Raw genomic sequence first — 20,050 nt, forward strand, 5'->3', positions numbered from 1 at the left:
CTAGATACTGCTAAAGAATAAACAGGACAGCACTCATGGAGACAGCAGAAGTAAAATATTACTGTCTTTACAGCAGTCCTGTGAAATTTGATTATAGAAAATTCTTGAAAGATTGAACACTAGGCAGACATTATAGTTGAGAACATAAAGCCAAGTGGAAGTTCTTCATATAGTGTATAATTGGCTGCAAAACATGTCAGTAAATAAAATTGCCCTGTTCTAATCAATAGAGAATATAAAACAAAATCCAAGACGGCATCGGTTATCTCAAGGCTGTAATAGATTCCTGATCTAGCAAGTTTCGAAAAATTTGGCTCTATACAGTACAGGATGCACAGAATGTGACACTTCAATCTATGAACATATGTGACACATTAAGTAGAACAAGTTCTGCATGCTTCCCTAAGAATTTTAGAAAACAATGATTGCAGCAACGATTCATTAAATAGTAGGACTGAGGAACAAACCATCTACAGTTACACAACTAACAGTTGTAAAGTAGATAAAATATAGTTAAATAGAAAATATAGCAGATTGGGAAGTGGAAAAAGTTGCAGGTAGTTGCTGATTTAATATTCTGAACTTAAGCTCGTATTAGTCAACAGCTCGTAGCTTCTAATGCAGTCTTCACCTAAGTTAGCTCATTGTTTAGTTTTCACATGTATTTAAAGTCTGGTTTTAAGAATTACTTCTTTTGCAGAGAGCATGAGTTAGTTCTTTAATAACGTGCTGGAAAGCTATTGCTACAGATACAGCTTATATGAAACTTGGTGTAGACAAAGAACTGAAGTCTTTTTTTATTGCCAGAGCTAGAACCCAGAGCCAAAAAATTACAGCCAAAATACCATTTTCATCAGTTTATCAGCTGCATTTGCCAGAGCATTCATTTACAAATAGTGCTTTTAGGCATTTGGTGCATCATAAGCAGCTTTTGTTAGTTATGAAGTGCTACTTTTACTTAGTGGTTTCATACAGTTCTGCTTAAAGATATGGCTGAAGCCTAATTTTGGCTTATAATGTGGATTCTTCTTTGTGAGGAATGTTTGAAGATTGTGTAGTTCTGGATTAATATGGCCAGATAAAGTAACCATTTGCTTACTGAAGGATTTGGCTGAAAATGTCACCACCTTTGAAATTGCAGCTTTGCACTTTTTAAGAACAAAATTTTTAAAGTAAAATGATGACATCTTGAACTAAAGATTATTTCTCTGTGCATAGGTGTCAGGAGAAGCAAATGAAACTCAGATTTCTGAAGCACTGAAGCGTTACAGTGAACGGGCCTTCTTTGTGAGGGAAGCACTTTTTCATTTATTCAGCCTGACACATGTAATGGAAAAAACAAAGCCTGAAATTTTAAAGGTAAAATAATATAGTTTTGATGATTGTCATGCATTATTCCTTAAACTGAGCCCATCCCCCAAACCCTGGTGTAAATTATTTTATAAGCTTGTACATTTTTTCGTTGTGGTTTTTAAGATTAAAATTGTAATGTTGGATAAGAATTAACAACTCTTTAAACAATAGTGATGTAGAAGATGCCCTGTAGCGTTTTACATTAGGTAAAATTGATCTGGACTAATGTTTAGTATCTATCTAAATTTAGTAGCATCTACATTAATTCTTTCATGTAATTTTGAATATGGTATGAAGCTTTCTTCAGATGCCGAATTCTGCCATTAGAACATACCTGTACTGGGTCAAATCAAAGGTCTGTCTAGTCTTATTCCCCAGGTACAACGGTGCTTTCTGCTGATGCTTACCAAACAGTAATAATAACGAAGGCATTCAGTGATATTTCTCTCCACTGTCACCTTCCAGTATGACAGCAAGTGAATAAATATCATTAGTGTTCTATATTGGTCTCTAACTTCGAGAATCCTAGAAACTTCCTTAGAAATCCATTCCGGGCGTTGGCTTTCCACGTCTAGAATGGCAGAGATGGTTTAATTTTTACTGTGATCATAAAAAGAGGCATCAGTAGCACAGATGTTTTTTGTTTTTCCTGTCCTCTTTGACGTTGAACAAGTGATCTTGATTTTGTTGGCTTCAACATCAAAAAGACTTTGGCAATCAATAGGCAACAAGAAAAATATTTTCTTAGGTGAGATCACAATCAACATACGTAGCCAAAAACATAATTCAGGAAGAAGCTGTGAAAAATATATCCTGACCTAGCAGCTTAGGATGTGATCTGTAATGGCTAGTCACCAAACAAGAAGCCACTACATTATTACCATTAAACTGCAGAAACTCTGTCCTACCTCATTCATCTCTGAAAGGGTTTGGTGATTTTTATCCCAGTGTGTAAAGCAAACCCTGGATCTTTCTAAGCATCTCTTGCATTCCATGCAGCTTCTCCTTTGAGAGGCTGCTGCAACCAGTGCAAAAGGACTTGGAAAAATGGAAGTTGTCAGCTTTGAATCACTGAGCAGAAGAAAATGTTCCTCCTGAGAATTAAAATCACACCAGATGGATGTTTCACTTAAGTAGAAGGGAGGCAGAAATTGGGTGCTGTGAGTCATTGTTGTGGCCTCAAGCAACAGTGGATTGCTCTTGGGGTATGTGTGCAAATGTTTAAGTAACTAATGTGGGCAAAACTCTTGCATTTCAGCTTGTGGTTATTGGAATGAGAAATCACCCCCTGAACTTGCCTGTGCAGTTGGCAGCAAGCGCGTGTGTCTTTAACCTAACCAAGCAAGATTTAGCAGCAGGCATGCCTGTGCGACTTCTGGCTGATGTCACTCACTTGCTCCTGAAGGCCATGGAACACTTCCCAAATCATCAACAGGTAAAAGACAAAATTCCTTTATTTTCTGTAGGATTCCCTATCTTGTGAGTCTTACAAAAGGTTTCTCCACATCTCATGACCTCATGGAAATATGTTTAATAATTCATAGTAAAAAAGTATTCTGAAACATGTATGTCTGATGAAGTAATTCTTTTTCATTCTCATAGCTGCAAAAGAATTGTCTTCTTTCACTATGCAGTGACAGAATCCTTCAGGATGTTCCATTTAACAGGCAAGTTTTATATGTCAGTTAACATGAGTTGTAGCATTGCAGAATACTTTTCTTTGTTGTCTGTTCCTTCAGAAGGTTTGTTTCTGGTCTCAGTTTTGCTCAGTTTAAATCAATTCAGTGTGCTGAATTTGTCTGCCCTATAATTATTTTGGGCCTGTAATTCACAATTGAATGTAGGTCTGAAAAAAATCCTTTGGTATACAGGTATTTTTTACTTCACTTGGATGGGTTATCACTAATTGCACGTAACAGAAGTCAGGATTTCTCTCGGAAACTATGGGATTGTTTTTTGCAGAGATTTTTTTACTTAAATGTTTTGCCCAAATGCTTTGAATTGCGTTGGTCTGATGTTTCAGAAGATTGTGCCAAATTTTTCTTCCTTCTTTGGAAGCAATTCCTGTGCACTTAGATATATAATTAGAAGTAAGAGACCCTAAGCAAACAACTCAAAGCTGACTGAGGCTCATGCAATACCTGTAATTTCACCGTGCATTTCTGCTTTTTTTTGGTATGAGGCATACTTCTTCCAGTTACTTTTGTCTTGCGTGCATTTCTATCTGATGTGTTGTCTGTGTACATCTTTCTTTTACTAAGACTTATGAGACTTCTGAAAATTAAATTTATTTTTAACTTCCAGGTTTGAAGCAGCCAAACTTGTTATGCAGTGGCTGTGTAATCATGAAGATCAAAACATGCAAAGGATGGCTGTAGCCATAATTTCCATTCTTGCTGCAAAGGTATGAAATTTACCTTTGAGATGATAGGATAATATTTCTGAAGTCTAAAAAATTGTTGATACAGTTTTGTTTGTTTACAGCTTTCAACAGAGCAAACAGCTCAACTTGGCGCAGAACTCTTCATTGTTAGGGTAAGTCACATACTTCCCTGACAGTCAAAAATACCATCCTCTCCAGCTAATCATGTTAACAGTATTCTAAAGATACAAAATAAACATAAGGAGATAGAATTCGAAGAAGACATAACCTGTATTCATTTGAAAGCTCTTTAGAAGAGAAAAGCCTAGAGAATTTATTAGAGATAATATCAGAGACAGTGGCAGTGAGACATATTAGCATAGATGAAAAGAAGCCGAAGTGGAAAAACTTGACCCAATTAATACAAAGTAACATGGAAAGACATCTCTTGATTTGAAATCCATTGTATAAGACGAAAGATGCTCAAAAAGAGAATATTTGAAGTAAATGGTTAGTGCTGTCAATGTTCACGTGGGGTCCAGAGCTCTGTGGATGGCTTTGTGCCACCTGTAATAGTACTGCACGTGTAATTATGGTGAAAACAAAGGAATTTCTCTAGCAGGCAACCATGTTCAAAGGGGAGGTAAAAAGTTTAATAGCTGTTTTATTTTGTATAGTTTGACCCTAAACATGTAGATCTTTACTCTGCATATAAATGATAGCCATGCATTACCCCAGTTGGTGCAGAAAGCAGCAGAGGAGCTAATACATTTTTTTGATATGCAATCATAACTGGGATTTTTTGATTGTTTTTTTCCCAGCAACTTCTACAAATAGTTAAACAGAAAACAAATCAGAACCTTGTAGATACTACCCTCAAGTTCACATTGAGTGCACTTTGGAACCTCACTGATGAATCTCCAACAACATGTCGGCACTTCATTGAAAATCAAGGGCTAGAACTTTTCATGAGAGTCTTAGAGGTGAGGAGTACAGTTTTGGTGGTGGATTATCAACATAGGTTTATAATTAACATTGTTTCAGTAATAAGCATAAGTGGTTACCTATAGTTTGTTTCTTTTTTCCACAGTCTTTTCCATCTGAATCATCCATCCAACAGAAAGTTCTTGGACTTCTGGTGAGATGAAAAAGAAACAAAAAAGTCTGAAATATGTACTTTTAAAATTTAATTTTAAAAATTTTTTTTTTTTACCCCATGTTAATCTGAAAACTTGCCTAATATTTTTATGTTGTTCTTTAATCTTTGTAGTATGCATTATTTGCAACTGACATTTTTTTGGACTGTTTTACCAATTCTCCAAAAGCACTAGTTATATTGAAATTGATGGTTACAGTAAACAAAAAGAGCTTTTAAGAAAGGACAGTGAGTGAGGCTTCACATGAGTCCAAATGCAAAAAGTAGGTTGAAAATCAATGGAATTCAGAATTGTGCACTGCTGAAGTTTACTGAAATTGTGTTTGAGAATGTTAAAACTAGGCTTTAATTTTGTGTGATCTACATGCTAATGGCCTAAAATTACTTATGAGAAAACCTCTTTGTTTTGAGGCAAATTCCTGCATTAGGCTGGAAGAGTTTTCAAAAGCAAAAGTAGTATTTTGGCATCTGGTGGTCACTTGGATGTATGAAGATCTCATCCTGGTGTTTATATGTGGTTACTTACACAATGTAGTTCAAGTTTATGTGGTTATCTCCCTCATATCTTATTCTTTCGGTTGATATTTTCCATTTTCTTTTTTTTTCGCCTCCAGAATAACATAGCTGAAGTTAAAGAACTCCATTCTGAGTTAATGTGGAAGGACTTTATAGACCACATCAGTAAATTATTGCACAGTGTGGAGGTGGAAGTTAGCTACTTTGCAGCAGGGATTATTGCTCATTTGATATCTCGAGGGGAGCAGGCCTGGACGTTAAGTCGCAGCCAGAGGACATCTCTCCTTGAACAGCTGGTACAGAAATGATGGTGAATTTTATCATACTCTTTTATATTTTTTCAATGTTTGTATTTAACAATGAGTGTTCTTGGTTCTGTATTTTGCAGCATTCTGCCATCTTGAATTGGCCAACCCCAGAATGTGAGATGGTGGCTTACAGGTAACTATTGTCTTGATTTAGAGTTTGGAGAATAAACTGAACTAGATTTAAAACTTGTTCCCAAAGCAGAGTTAGCTGCTAGCCAGGCATGGTTTTGTCCAGTGGAAAAACACCTATCGGCTTAAAATACGCAGCGTATTAATTTTCCCTTTGTGACCAAAGAAGATTAGGGACTCCTGTGAAAGAAAAATGTAACGTTGTTCTGCTGCTTTTCTATTAAAGATATTCAGCGGCATGCCTAAAAGACTTAAGACACAAAGATTAACCAGTAAGGTTATATTGGCTAGCACTAGGTTAGCACTGTTTGTCCTAGATAAAGAAGCTTGAGGCCAAAAAGTACAATTAGATAATTACTGTCCATCTAATCCTTATGATTTCCACTGTTTTTACTCGTGTTTTTAAGGAGCAGGAGGCATCCAAATGCTATGGTAAAAGCACACCATATATCCACTATATATGATTTTTGCTAGTAATTGTCTTAAACTAGTTTTAGGTGCAGCAGGTGAGCCTTTTAATATCAAGTGCCTCTTCTAGTTAAACCTGTAGCTGAATGAGTAAACAACATGTGACCTCTGAATTAATAATATCTAGTAGTAAAGCAAGTTGCTGTTCTTTTTTTATAGGTCTTTCAATCCGTTTTTTCCACTACTTGGCTGTTTCATGACACCTGGTGTCCAGTTATGGGCAGTGTGGGCCATGCAGCATGTCTGCAGCAAAAATCGTATGTATTAAGATAATATTACCCTTAAAATTCTTATTTCTTAGCATATTATTCACTAGCATGAACTGGGAAAAATGAGAAACCAAGGGTATTCATTCCTAATCCTCTGGAGAAACTACATTTAGGCTTTGACTAAATGGGGCAGGGAAAGAGAGTAATAAAAGTTCTTTGTATCATTTTTAGTTACTGGAATTTTACTGTTAAATGCACAGTATTAATTCCAAAATGTGGACGTGTGTTAAGGTTAACTACATTTTTGTCTTGCACAGGTGTTTTTATTCAGAAATATAAATCTTAATAATGGGCAACAAATTTCTTTTGAATTAAGAACAGTTATTGTAGCAGGTAGCTATCTCTTACTATCAGAACAGAAGTTTTAGGTAATCCTTACCTCTAATCGCCTTTTTGCAATAACTTGCTGTGACACAGAGGTCAGTTTCTTAATCTGTCTTTCCCATCTGCAAAAGGAGAACACCAATGTCTTGTTTGTAAAATGATTTGTGAGCATGTGATGAAATGCACAAGTGTTGGGAAAGGAAATAAATTCCCTGAGTATAACTAAATGTAGAGTGCACAAACCTTCCTGGCTTTTAATGTTTGGGGTTTTTTTTGGCATAAGTTTGTATGATGTGAATCTGTGTATTGTCATCAACTTCTACGAGATATAAAGCAGCTTCCCTCTAAAGTATTAAAAGTATTTTCTGTGCCAGTTTTTTGATCTTCTTGACAGCAGTATATCTATGCTTGTTTATCCCTCTCCCATAAATTACTTTTTCTACAGTGAAAAGACATCTGTTCAGGACCAAACAATAACATGGCATAATATATAATTGCACATAAAGTACTGTTATCTTGCTTTTTATAGAGCTCGTAAATGTAATGAGACACTGTTCCCAGGGTACACTAGCCAGAGATCTGTGAGGACTTTTCCCATGTTGAAGTAGGACTGTTCTGACAAAGTTGTTTTACTGGTCAGACTCCGGAAAACAGTTTTTGATTAAGACTCTGTAATTTCTCTTTGTGCCTCAGCCCTGTTAACTTCATATGGTCCTGTTTGTTCTATTTGTTTTTAGTGTTTATTTTGTTCTGCCCTAACCTCTGAGCTTTCAACATGCCACAGAGGTTTGTATTGACAGTGAGTAACTGCTCTGTAGAATGGAGAGGCTGGAAATACTTGGATGGCATACTCCTGATTCGAGATCAAGACAGTATTCCTGAAGTTTAGCTCTGATACTAGTTGGTGCCAGAAGCTTCTGGACAAAGTTGCAGAGAAACCAAACATTTCGTAGGAAATGTAATAACCTACCCGGAGGGAAAATGTGCTTAATTCTGTAACATAAAGATTTATTTGGGGGAAAAACCTTCAGCTTTTGGCACTTGGCAACAAGAGAGCTTTTTGTCCTTGAGAAGAGATGTGTTTTATTTTGACCTCCTCTTTTAGATGAGGGTGAAAAATAATCTAGGATTAATGAGATTGATTTTTCTTATTTATTTTTTTTCTCCTTTTGCTGTTTATCATATCCACCTCAATGAGCTAACTTAACTAAAATATTAGTAGCACTGCAGTAAATGGGATCCCCAGTGAAATGCTTCTGTCAGCATTTAAACAACTCTGGTGTTGCTTCACCGAGATGAATGGTGAAATTGGGCACATCTGAGGTAATGCTCTGTGGATTGCATTACAGTCATCCTGACCTTTTTGTAACACCTTCTGAAGCTTGCATGTTACATTAAATATATGGCTCTTTTTATAGCGGGTCCCTACACTTAATAACACTGGAGCTGATGTAGCTGCGCTTTCAACTTCTTAAAATCACTAATGAAAGTGGAAAGAAAAGTGTAATTTTATCCCTCAAAAGGCATTCACAGCAACTTACAACTAGTTAAAGGCCACCATCAATGTATTTGGCAAACTGTTTTCGAAGGAACTAGTTCCTATTTACTCTACAAGCATATACAAATGATGTGGTATATCTGATACCATTTTTTTGGTAACTGTTCCATACCAAGTTTTTTTGGTAAAGGTGATACTTTTACCTGGATACTCATAGATCCTACAGTACTTCTGATTCCCATTTCTTAAAATTTATGTATGTGCACTTAAAATGCCTGTAGAGGAGGCAGGGGGAGACAGAGAATACTAGGAATATTACAAGGCACTTTCCAGTCAACTCAGACAGACATGGAAACAGACCTGATTACAATTGGAGTCCTGTCCAAACAACTCTGTTGTTCTGTTGTCACTTGTTAAAGTACAAATGCACTTGTGTGGACACTTTAGGGAGTGTCCTAAATGCTGGCTGGTCTAGGAGACAAAAGTGGATTTGAATCAGTGTCTACAGTATCTGCTACACTTATCCTAGATAATTTTTTTTTTTATTTCCTTTTTTTAATCTTACTACAGCTGCCAGATACTGCAGCATGTTAATTGAAGAAGGTGGTTTACAGCATTTATACAACATCAAGGAAAACGTCCAGACTGATCCACATGTCCAAAGGATTGCTATTGCTATCCTGGATAGTTTGGAAAAACACATTATGCGTCATGGGAGACCACCGCCATGTAGAAAACAGCAACAAAATAAACCAAACTGAAAGCTGCAGGTATAGGAATGTAAAGTATTGTCTCTGTAATAATCCTTTCTGATGTGTGTGTAGTTGGAGTAACTTGTAATATAGTGGTCACCATTAAAGTGATTTGCCGATAATTGTGGTACCCAGAACCATGTATGGTAACCTTTGGTGAATGTCAACTTTAATGGCAACCGCATATGCAACTTGTAAAGGGTCACTGCTTGAGCTGGTCATACCTGTAGGATTACTACTGGCTACAAAGAGATGGGACTTGTACAGATCAATATGCACATCTGAAAAAAAGACTTCTAGGAATATCTTGTTTTGTGACTTCTGGGAGAGAAAGTTATTTCATCCCTATGATTGCTGTTCACAACACTGTTTACCAGTTTGGTGTTTGAATAGAACTGTGTGTGGTTGTGAGATTCAACACTTTTACCAATTAAAACAAAAGTACATGCATGCAGGTTACAATGAGACTTGTAACTAAGGCGACCAAAATGTCCGTTGCCTCATAACCCTTCTAAACTCAAATGGGGTCTTTAACTTCCTTTTCCTTTTGCCTGCAAGCTGTGTTCTTCTGTTTTCCTTGCTGCTAGAACAATGCCTTTTTGAGGTTCAGCTCTCCTGAGTCCTCCCTACTCTTAGTAAGGTGGGGATCAGCATTGCATCAGGGAAAGGGGAGACATGCTCAAGTAAAGCAATAGAAACAGGATTAAAATGAGACACAATACTAAAAGGATGAACTAAGCTTGAGATTTTAAACTTGATAACAAGAAGGGGGTTTTGTTGTTGTTTGACTACTTTTGGTTGTGTGTGATATCTTTCTTTTGTTTTTAGAATACTGATAGGGAAAGGAGAAGGCTCATTAGAGCAAAATACTGACTTGTCTTCATGAAGGGGATTGCATGACTTGGTAGGAGGCCCAGGATAATTGGTCACCTTATTTATAAGAGACTAATGATTGGTCTGTTCTTTTCTGTAAATATTCTGTCAGTATTGTGCAGTGAATTATATTTCCAAGTCATCACAGTGCAAAATATCACCCAATGTTCTATGTGAGCCCTGTGTCCATTGCATTGTTATGTGGAGTGTGAAATTTTACATAAAAGATGCTAATTGTAACAACTTATTTCCTTCTTGGTTACCTATGGGTTTCAAATGATGTGTTGAATGAAACATATTGTGCAGCATACAGATGCCTGGAAACAAACTGCATGTCCATTCAAATTCAATTTAATTTCAGGTATTGTTTTTGTTTCATCTGGTTAGTCTCCATATTTCCATGGCAACTGATTGATATTCAGAGACTATTCTGTAAATATATTGGTAATTGAGTTTAAAAAGAAAACTTATGTTTGGTAGCTTACTAGCAGGGATGGCTTCTTCATGATGACCATATTTTACTATTTTTAACTCTTTCCCTCTCCCAACTCCCATCCTTCAAATAAAAACATGACCTCTAATCTTCAATAATCTAATTATTGTGTATTTCAGCAACTTCAAAAGGTACTGATCCAGTAATTTAATCAATGTTGTGTAATTGCTTTTTGTACAAAGGTATAATTCAGCTAGCATCGTTTTCATGTGTGCATCTGGTTATATATAGTTTTCTTGATTCAGAAAGAAATTAAATTGGTTGTAGCTTTGAATTATGAAGGTGGTTTAAAAAATGAAAAATGGACTGCAAGCCTTTACTCCCCACCCTTCTGAGATGTCTGCTATGGGACTTCTGCTATGAAATTTCCATTACATGAAATGGAACACAAAACTTGTCAAAATTGGTGTTAATAGAATGAATATACATCAATTGCTACAAGATTTTAAAATAAAGACGACAACTCTCCTTACAGTACTGGTTTTTCCTAATCACAGGAGAACTTGCTGAAGCATCTTAACTAAAACCGTGGGGGGAAAAAAGAATCTACTACTACATGCAGCACAAAATGAATGTGATACTGGCATCAGTCCAGATGGTGAAGACGTCACTTCATGAAGTTCTGCAACCAGCAAGCACAGAGATTGTAAATGATTTTCCATACCTTTCTTGTTTTGTTCCTACATGCTTCAGGCAAACAAACAGTGAGCAGAATTCTTTTAAGCTGAAAAGTATGAATGCCTACAAGGTATAAATCCACTAACTTTACTTGCATGTCCCAATTACAGAAAGGTCTCTTCACATTCCTGTGGAGCTTCAGGAGTTCCTGCCATGGTAGAATAATTCTGGAAGGAACTTTTCAACTCTTCTATTTTACCTGTGGCATTTGTCATCTTTTTTGTGAAGGCTGAAGATCCTGGCTCTGCTTTACCTTTGCAGATCTTTGCATAGGAAACTTGTACATGTATAATCTGGTAAGGTTACCTCACCCACAGAATTGTTCGGTTAACTTTTGGCACAAGTGAAATTGTGGTTTGCTTTGAGACTATCATAGCATGAAGTGACACCCAGTTCCGATGTGATAAGCCACATTTTGTAAGTATATTTTGATAACCTATAAATTATTTACTAAAAATACATTTCTCTAACTATACTAATTCACTTTTGCTTGAAAGCCCCCATCTAGGTAAGTAAGAAGCCATAGAGCTAAATTGTGTGGCACGTCTCAGTGCTGGAGAACCTCTAAGCAGAGGGAGAAAATAACCTCAACTTCCACTCAGGCAACAGAGGAAAATAGGTGATGGGAGAGAGGTGATGTGCCAGAGATGTCTGGCATAGACTGATACAGTGGTCATATATACATGCACATACAGGCCTTGCATTTTCTCAGGCGCTGATACCAAAGAGACTAAGTTCACTTGGCTGGAGTGGTAACTCTGTTTTTTGCACTATTCAGAACAGATCTGGGGTGAAATGCCATTGCTGTGTGTTAATACTCCTTGTTCTGTCTGATTAGTTGGAAGACTACTGATAATGGGAAGCAAGCTTAGGAAAGTTTTCTTTCTTTGTAAGTTGACTTTCTCTTCAGAGTGATTTTTTTTCTTTTTCCCATCGATGTTTAGATGCAGCATGTTTTCTGGTTTTTTTTTTGTTGGTTTTTTTTTTCTTTTTTTTTTTTAATTTGCTTACGGTGAGCCAAAGCTTCTCCATACTCCTTACTTGACATCTGAGAGCCATAACCACTGACTCAATATGTATGGACTTTTAAAAGATCAGCTGTACAAAGTTAAATCTTTATTTGGGAATTCTTACAGCAAAATGATCCAGTGGAGTATTCAGAAATGTAGTCCAAGGCAAGGAGCTAAGTACACAGAATGCAGTCATAAAAATAATCCCCCCAAATCAGTGGGTCCTCTCCAGTCCTCCTTTACCTTCAAAAAATCAAGGGGAAGCTAGGAAGCATTATTTGCCGATAAACTGAGGTGGTCGTTTTTCCCTGAAGGCAGCCATCCCTTCCTGACGGTCTCTTGTGGGAATATTCTACGTTTTAAAAAAAGAAAATGGTATGTTTTTCATTGACAAGTCTGATGAGTTTTTAAGTACTGACTAATTTGGCAGTAGTGGTCTAAGACCAAGATTGCTTTTCTTTCAATGATACATTAAGTCCCACCTTCCACATTTTGCAATTAGGAAAATAAGAGAGACTGGGTTGTAGTGTAAGTCACAAGCAAAGCATCTAAGACAAAGACCATAGAACTACATAAGAAAACAGTTTTCCATAAATTTAATACTTCACCATCTTAAAATACACTGAGAGGCACAGCAGTTACATTGTTCTGTTAGCTGAGAAAGGTACATGCTCTCAAAACTTGTCGGAAAGAATGACTACAGGAGGAACCTGTTTTTTAATTTGCTAAAACTAAAACCATTTGTAAAGCTCATCCTATAATTAACATTGTTGAAACTAAGAATACACAGTTACTTTGGACAGAAGGGTATTTAAGGAAGGACTTTGGTCTCATGCAGGCTGAGAGAGGCAGCTATGCATGACACAACAATTAATATTCTGAAATAGGTATCTGGAACTGCACTCAAGTATGTTCTCAAAGCTTTAGATTTAGCTGTTAAGTGTTCCCTTATAGAGAGGAAAATACAAGAGGATGCTGTGAATACCTAGCTTTAGAAAATCTACAGTTGTTCCTTTCAGGAATGTATTCTGAAGGTAACCTACCTGGGCATAACACATCCCCTCAATAGCCATCCCTGATGCAATATCGACCTGGGGATAAGAGGGAAGGAATGAGATTTGTCTGAAGTATAGCCCTCAAAAATACTTCATAGCCCTCAAATCAATAAATGTTCATACATAGTGAGTGACCTTCACTCCTGTATTAGAACTACAGTGTTAGCATCTGTAGAAAAAAAATCCTGCTGTATTAATTTTGTTCTTAAAGAAAATCTTTAAAACTCCTGAAATGGTTTAAAATGCCTTGTCTAAACAAGGATTATAACTCATCTGTTCTAAACATTTTTACTGTAGTAATTTCTAAGAGCTGCCTGTCTGCTTCATTTACCTCAGTATTTAAAATAAAAATAATTACCTCCATTCCTCTGTTTATTGCCAGTTTTCCCATTTTCACGGCAAATGGAGCCTTTATTAAAAAAAAAAACAACAAAACACAACAAAACCAAACCACAAGAAACATTAAAATATAATTAAAGCCACATCAGTTAATAATAGTGTAGTTGTTACATCATTATCCTAGCTCCAAATGACCTTTTAGTCTATAGAAATTTGCAGTAAGTTAGTATTTTCAAAAAACAAATTGGCATTATCTACAGTTAATAGATGTACACGGTGCAAGGTTTCAATGTGTCCTGCAGGTCTGCATAACCACAACTGGGAGGTAAAACTGTCCTACGGGTTAAGCAGCTCAATGTTAATGCTTGTTTCTACAGAAACTGCATTCGCAAAAAAGGACAGAATTAAGACTTAAACATCAGGAACCAAGACTTTAATATTTCATAGAAAGGAATTTCAATTGTTTGTTTGCTCTCTCTTAAAGGAAGCAGAAATGCCTTCTTTACAGTGACCACATGAATAATACACTTACCTGAGGAAGGATTTCTTTAGCCAAAGTTAATGCTCTCTGGTAAGCTGCATCTCCCTCATTGTTTTGTGGCACTGTGTGATTTACTAATCCCATTGAGAAGGCTTGTTGTCCGTCAATCTGTCTACCAGTGAAAATGAGTTCCTTTGCGAGACCTATTCCAACACATCTGGGCAGGCGCTGCGTTCCACCTTATGACAACAGCAAAAGCAGCATTTTCCATTTCTGAGAAATACCCCCCAAAAGTAGTATTTTGTTTCCTTACATAACAAGGAGGTTTGAAAAATAAAGGGATGATGCGTTTCTTTAATAACTAGCTGAATATGTCAACATTTTGCAAGGCATCTGAAACGCTTCAGCATCTTTTTGACTATTTTGATAAACAGGAAAAAGTGTAAAGGGACTTTCCTGAATTCATAGCAAGTCTGAGACAGGGCCTGGCACGGAACTCTTGATTCACAGATCTCTTGGGTCACTGTAAGATGCTACTTCTAATTTACATTCAAAACACTTCAAGTGCTGTAATGACAAAATATTTACTATAGAGCTGAGAAAATAAGAGACTGAAGATTTAATGGAGGTTACCTGCTCCAGGAAGAAGCCCTCTTGTGGTCTCAATAAGGCCCATTTTAGCTGATGAAGCTATTAAAAAAATAAATATAGGGTTTAGTTACTTTTTGATCTGTATAACTACAAATTTTCCATTTTGAACTGATTAATAAAACTACAAACTATCAATACTGAACTGGAACTCCATTTCTCCAGGTAGCTAGAAAGTCTGAATACTATAGTGCTTAATCAGTGTCCATCTCAAGTCAGATGAGGGATGTGTAATGTGGCTGCTTACCCCTAATGTAGTAATTTTATCTAGAAAAATGAACCTTGGGTCCATACTAGATGAAATGTAATGGGTAGAAGAACGGAAACAGAAGAAGGAAGTCTTCCAGTCCAAACTGATTTAAGCAGGGAAGGTTAGATCTAGCCAGAGTGCTGATCCAGTATTACATGATAATAACTATTTAATTCTACCAACAAATAGTTTTCTGAAGGAATCCTAATCTTGTCTAAAAATAGGCTTTACTTTTTAAGCAAGGAAACTGCTTTCCCAATAGTGACTAAGTGTCATGTTTTCTCGACAAATGCCTACTCATTTCTTGAACTAAGTTCCTCTCTCAGTCTACTGGATTGCATTAACAGTCAGCTATCATGCATGTAAGTTCTCTTTAAAATATAGTCACCCATTACAAGAAGAATCCTATATTAAGCAACACACAAACCTGCTACTCGAAGGTCACAAGCTAACGCCAGTTCTAGTCCACCACCCAATGCGTAGCCATCTATTGCAGCAATTGTGGGTACAGGCAGGGCAGCTAGAGAAGACAACACGGATTATACAGTTTTGTTCCAGAAGTTCTGCTCTGCTCACTTCTGGAATTTAAATGCTTAAATTGTAAAGCTTTTAGTAGTTCTCAAATTCAAAATTGCTAAGGAATTAATTTTCTTCTGCCACAAACTTTCTGTCTCTAAACAGCAGAAACTGTCTTTTTGCACTTCTCCCTTCATTGTCAGAAGAATGCAAAACATTATTCGTACATGCAAAGAAGCATGTAAATACAAAGTACTGCAACACAAAACAGGATGAATTGTCTCCTTGCAAATTTATAATGTGAATATCCAGCTGTTGCAGTTAAACAGTCAAAGACACCATCCCTAGTCACTGTTACAAGGATTAGCTTTTCTGGTGCTTTTGTTAGCCAAGGCTCCTGAACTTGGTAAACACTGTTGTCACCTCATAGTTGAGGAACCTGTGGTACCTGGAGATTAGCTGCTTGATAAGATACCTTTTTAAATACTCGGGGAGCTGGAAGCAGACTTCAGACATGTGCTAGTTCTGTGCGTAACTACCCCGACTGCTTTTGTGGTTTGTGAGACAGGGTCATTCTCTCTACATTCTTGTTTGTTTTTTAATTATTGCAATTCTGACTGCTATTGTAGTCAGATTTCACTTTGGTATTCTTCTCTAGTGAGAACAGAATCATTCATAAATAGGGGAAGAAAATCAATTGTGTAGGTCCATATTCCTTTTGCAAAAAAAAAAAGGGGGGGGGGGCAGGCGGGAGGGGGAGTTGTAGGTACAAACCCCCTGGCATTCAACAAATCCATTTAGAAAATCCATTCAGAGATCCAAATCCACGTTCTTAGGTTATTGCCATATCATGAATGCTTCTCAGCATGTATCGAAGGGGGGACAACCAACATAGCTCATTTTGTCAAGCACTGTCTCCCAAGGATTACATAGAACTGTATATAGAATAATTTGTTATATCGGGTACTTATTATATGTATGTGTGTGTGCTGCTCTTCGTCATAGAAAAGGCAGTACTGAAATGCATCTTGTCCTTGGAGTGGCAGCAGGACAGTTGGTATTTAATTCTAATCAGATCTTTGTTTCAGGCATAAACTGGAGCCATTTGGGAAGCAACTCCTAAATGGATAAACTGTTGGGGCCCTTCCCCTCCTGCAGCATTTCTAAATGTCTCAGTAGAGGCAGTCTAGGACATATTTTCCAACTGAGATAATTTACCTATTTCATCCATGAGATTTCTCAGCCTTTTAACAAAGTGTCCCACTTCTGTATCATCCATCTTTGCACGTTCCTTTAAGTCTGCACCTAAATAGAGGAGAAAAAGGTTAGAATCCAGGAAAAGGGAAAAGACATCTGAACTGTGTTCCCTCCTGTCCCTCTCAGAGGGCACACCATTTCAGAAGTCTTGAAATACAATGTTCTGGTTAAGTAAAGTCAGTGGAAGTTGGAGTGTGGACATTTGGGCTGGAGCAGTGGCTAGGGTGCTCCTCTGGGCCCTTCCAACAGATTTCCCAGAGGAGCATCAATCCCTGTATGTAAGGACAATAATCCATAAAACTGGAAGCCAAGGACTCCAATACTAGAGGCACCTGTGCTTGAAGATGGTTATAAATGGAAAACAAATAGTAGCACGACGCAGCCTGTGCGGCTCACTCCATCACACGTCTTCATCGCTGAAGCCGGTAGGCAGACAGGTGAAAGAGAGAACGTGTTTGTTATTTGCTACACAAAAGCCAGCCCATTTTTCTTTTATCATGCATTTCCAATGGCTTTTCTGCACAATCTGATTAGCATGCAGCCTTAAGAGCCATCAAATTTTTTAACAAGTTTGCAGAGCCTTTGTTACTTACCAGCACAAAATACACCTTTCACCTCACTCTTGAACACCACCACGCGAACCTTCTCATCAGAGCGGAGTTGTTCCAGAGCGCTGAACAGCTATGAGGGAGGGAGTACAAACAAGAGAAGAAAAACTTAAAAGCATATGGATGTATATGCCTAAATTATAGCAAGCTCCTAATCTATGACAAAAGTTTCTTTTTTTTTTTTTCCCTGCAGGTGCCAGGAATTTCCTGGAAATCATATATGTGGAGCCAGCAGGATCTTTCCGTGAGAGCCTCAGAATGACACATTTCCCCATCTCTTTTTTTTCTTCCATTCAGAGATGAACCTTTGCTGTAGCTTAAACTCCCCTTCTTGTCCAGGCATGAGCCAGACTTTCTCTAGAATGTATCAACCTTGAACAGATCATCTGCTAAGGTCTGACAATGAGTATGTTTTTGTTGTAATTATGCAAGCAAGGACAGTTAACTTGCATCCAAGTTAGCTAACTCAAATAATTCCAGTATCTCTGTCCAGTCCACAGCTGAAGTTACTGCAGTACAGACATATCACGATCTCTTTTTCTTCAGGCTAACCTGCCTTGCCCCAGTACAGTCTCCCACTGACCTTCAGCAAGAGATTAAGTTTTTGCTTCAGATTTCCCACAACTATGCTTATTGCATTTAGTTATTGATCATGATTCCAAACACATTTACAGGCCAGGCCCATACTCACTTCATTTACAAATACTTTTCCCAATGAATTTCTCGCGTGCGGTCGGTTCATTAGGATTTCAGCAATACCTTAGTAATAGGAGACAATTTCAGTTATACTTCATTTAATTCTCTGACACAATAATTCAACTGGGAACAATATCTGCATATGCTGCATCTTCTCTTTCCTGAAAATGTATATAAAGTATATTCTAAAACCATTAGTTATTTTAAAAGTGGAGGTGGGAGACCATGGCTACGAAACCCAGTTATGCAGGACAACTGTAAGATTCAGTAGCACTGTGAATAATATAAGTAAGCAGAAATTTAAAAAATGAACATGACATCTAAGAATGTATGCCTTAGAATTACTGCAGGAATGGAAAAAAACCCCAAACCCGAATGATCCATCTTAGGTTTCTGTTTCGAATGTTACTTATGTCAGTTTTTATTGTACAGTTGTACTGTGTTCAAGTAATGAAGAAAACCATCCTCTTGGGATTGCTGTTTGCATGAGAATAGCACAAACTGGTCACTCTCAGTTTGTGTTCCAGAACAGTTTTGAAATTGCAGCTCCATTTAATTTAAAGTTAATAAGCTCATTAGTGGAAAGGACTTCACTCAAAGTTCCTAAGTCCAAGCAGAAAAGTAAGACCACAACATCTACTTACTTCTCCCTTGCGCTTGTGTTTTCTAAATTATTATCCAATGGTTTCTGTATGCTTTGGAGAGAAAAAACATCTCTCCTGTTTCCTTGGCTGGACTTCTGCTCACTTCCCAGGCCTTAACATTGTAAGATGCTGTTGCTGCTGCTGTAGGTGCACAGATGTACCTCGCATCTGTCACGCTTGGTCCTGCCCTGCTAGAAGGTCTCTGTCCCTCTGCCAGTGGCCAGTTAGTAAACAAGAGATGTGTCACATAGGAACAAAGACACAGGTAACAGCGGGCACCAGCAAACAATGGAAATTCACAATTCTGGTAACTACATTCATGTATATGTAACTAGCAAAACTACCAAGAACTGTTTGTAAGCTCTTGCAATAGTTACCCTTACCAGAAAGTAATTGCATTGGCAATCTGAACCACAACTCAAATTGCCTAGTGTCTCTCATGCATAAATACGCACAGACGTGCCCTGGTCCCGTCCTCCCTTTAGCACTGTACATTACAGATACCAGAAAAATCTAAGGTAGGCAAACCAGAACTTCTGGTATTGAGACCTCCCGCGTATACAACTTAAAAGTCATCTAGCTATTTGTTTGGCAGCTGTGTTCTTCAGAAAAGTATTAAGGCATAACTCCTATAAGCACCCTGCCCGCGATGGACTCGGCGAGGCACCCGGTCACCTTTCGGCCCGCATACGAGGGCGTCAGAGCAAGGGAAGGCTCGGTGGCCCCGGCACCCCCGGTACCCCCAGTACCAGATGTCCGGGCAGCGCTGCACGGACGGCTCAAGTGTTTCAGGGCCCGTCCGAGGGACGGCAAGGGCTGCCAGAGCCGGGGTCCAAGGAGGGGCCGGGAGCTGAGGCGTTTTTACCAGGAATCGGTAAAACCACGTAGATCGACGTGCCCCCTCCCTACAGCACCAGAAAACCGGCTCTGACACCCGATCGGCTCCTCCGACCCCTCGGAACCGGCATTAAATGAGCGCCGGGGCCTAACCCCGGCCCCCTGCGGTCCCCCGCGCACCCCGGCCTGCAGGCGGGGGCCGCCGCACTCACCGCTGCTCTCCCCGCCGGCCGCGCCCACCAGCACCTCCGCGCCCCGCCGCGGGGCGGCCGTGGGGGGCCCGCCGCGACCCCAGCGCAGCAACTCGCGTCCCGCCCGCCCCAGCCGCATCATGGCGCCGCTCGCTCCCGGGGTTCCGGCGGCAACCGGCAGCGAGGGGCCGGGCCTCCGGGGCGGGGCGGGCCGGCCGAAGGGGCGCTGCGCCTTTAAGAAGGAGGGGTGGGGGGGGGAAGTGCCTACCTTCTGGGCGCTTCGCCCCGCCCCTTCGCTCAGCTGTCGCGCGCCGCTGCCCGCGCGAGGGGCCTCAGGCG

At 38.7% G+C, this 20,050-nt stretch overlaps 2 protein-coding genes across 11 annotated transcripts in view; one reads left to right on the top strand and one right to left on the bottom strand.

The window, feature by feature from the left end:
- The window catches only part of LOC128148492 (protein zyg-11 homolog B), a 28,978-nt gene extending 10,934 nt beyond the window's left edge, over positions 1-18,044 (top strand). For 4 of the 8 annotated variants that reach the window (XM_052802373.1, XM_052802378.1, XM_052802375.1 and 1 more), the window contains 11 exons: positions 1,219-1,359; positions 2,612-2,788; positions 2,956-3,020; positions 3,658-3,757; positions 3,838-3,888; positions 4,537-4,698; positions 4,806-4,853; positions 5,486-5,683; positions 5,776-5,828; positions 6,452-6,549; positions 8,954-10,973. In XM_052802373.1, coding sequence (XP_052658333.1) covers positions 1,219-1,359; positions 2,612-2,788; positions 2,956-3,020; positions 3,658-3,757; positions 3,838-3,888; positions 4,537-4,698; positions 4,806-4,853; positions 5,486-5,683; positions 5,776-5,828; positions 6,452-6,549; positions 8,954-9,144 — 1,284 coding nt within the window. In that variant the 3' untranslated portion in view covers positions 9,145-10,973. Of the gene's footprint in view, positions 1-1,218; positions 1,360-2,611; positions 2,789-2,955; positions 3,021-3,657; positions 3,758-3,837; positions 3,889-4,536; positions 4,699-4,805; positions 4,854-5,485; positions 5,684-5,775; positions 5,829-6,451; positions 6,550-8,953; positions 10,974-10,998; positions 11,148-11,289; positions 11,639-17,536 lie in introns of those variants that run through there. The other 4 variants (XR_008237296.1, XR_008237295.1, XM_052802374.1 and 1 more) reach the window with 4 other exon arrangements.
- Positions 12,274-19,887, bottom strand: ECHDC2 (enoyl-CoA hydratase domain containing 2). 3 transcript variants are annotated; one of them, XM_052802381.1, is made up of 10 exons: positions 19,733-19,885; positions 18,035-18,102; positions 17,329-17,416; positions 16,697-16,783; positions 15,390-15,482; positions 14,698-14,754; positions 14,116-14,303; positions 13,603-13,653; positions 13,233-13,280; positions 12,274-12,541 (listed from the first exon to the last, which is right to left on the bottom strand). In XM_052802381.1, exons 1-10 carry the CDS (start codon positions 19,851-19,853, stop codon positions 12,464-12,466), a joined length of 879 nt encoding a protein of 292 aa, XP_052658341.1. In that variant the 5' UTR covers positions 19,854-19,885; the 3' UTR covers positions 12,274-12,463. The 3 variants fall into 3 exon arrangements, with proteins under 3 accessions (XP_052658341.1, XP_052658342.1, XP_052658340.1); XM_052802382.1 differs by lacking the exon at positions 19,733-19,885 and adding an exon at positions 18,684-19,352; XM_052802380.1 differs by lacking the exon at positions 12,274-12,541 and having other exon boundaries at positions 12,759-13,280; positions 19,733-19,887.
- Between the last annotated feature and the right edge of the window lie 163 nt (positions 19,888-20,050).

Source organism: Harpia harpyja, chromosome 11, assembly GCF_026419915.1.
Source record: "Harpia harpyja isolate bHarHar1 chromosome 11, bHarHar1 primary haplotype, whole genome shotgun sequence".
NCBI classification, from domain to species: domain Eukaryota; kingdom Metazoa; phylum Chordata; class Aves; order Accipitriformes; family Accipitridae; genus Harpia; species Harpia harpyja.

Bases quoted from the DNA above. Each gene is read 5' to 3' on its own strand.
- ECHDC2 (XM_052802380.1), bottom strand. From the start codon at position 19,853: ATGATGCGGCTGGGGCGGGCGGGACGCGAGTTGCTGCGCTGGGGTCGC. The intron at 16,784-17,328 runs GTAAGTAACAAA...TCCTCTATTTAG, and splicing joins GAAAGGTGTATTTTGTGCTG to GTGCAGACTTAAAGGAACGT. The intron at 13,281-13,602 runs GTAATTATTTTT...TCTTATCCCCAG, and splicing joins CAATAAACAGAGGAATGGAG to GTCGATATTGCATCAGGGAT.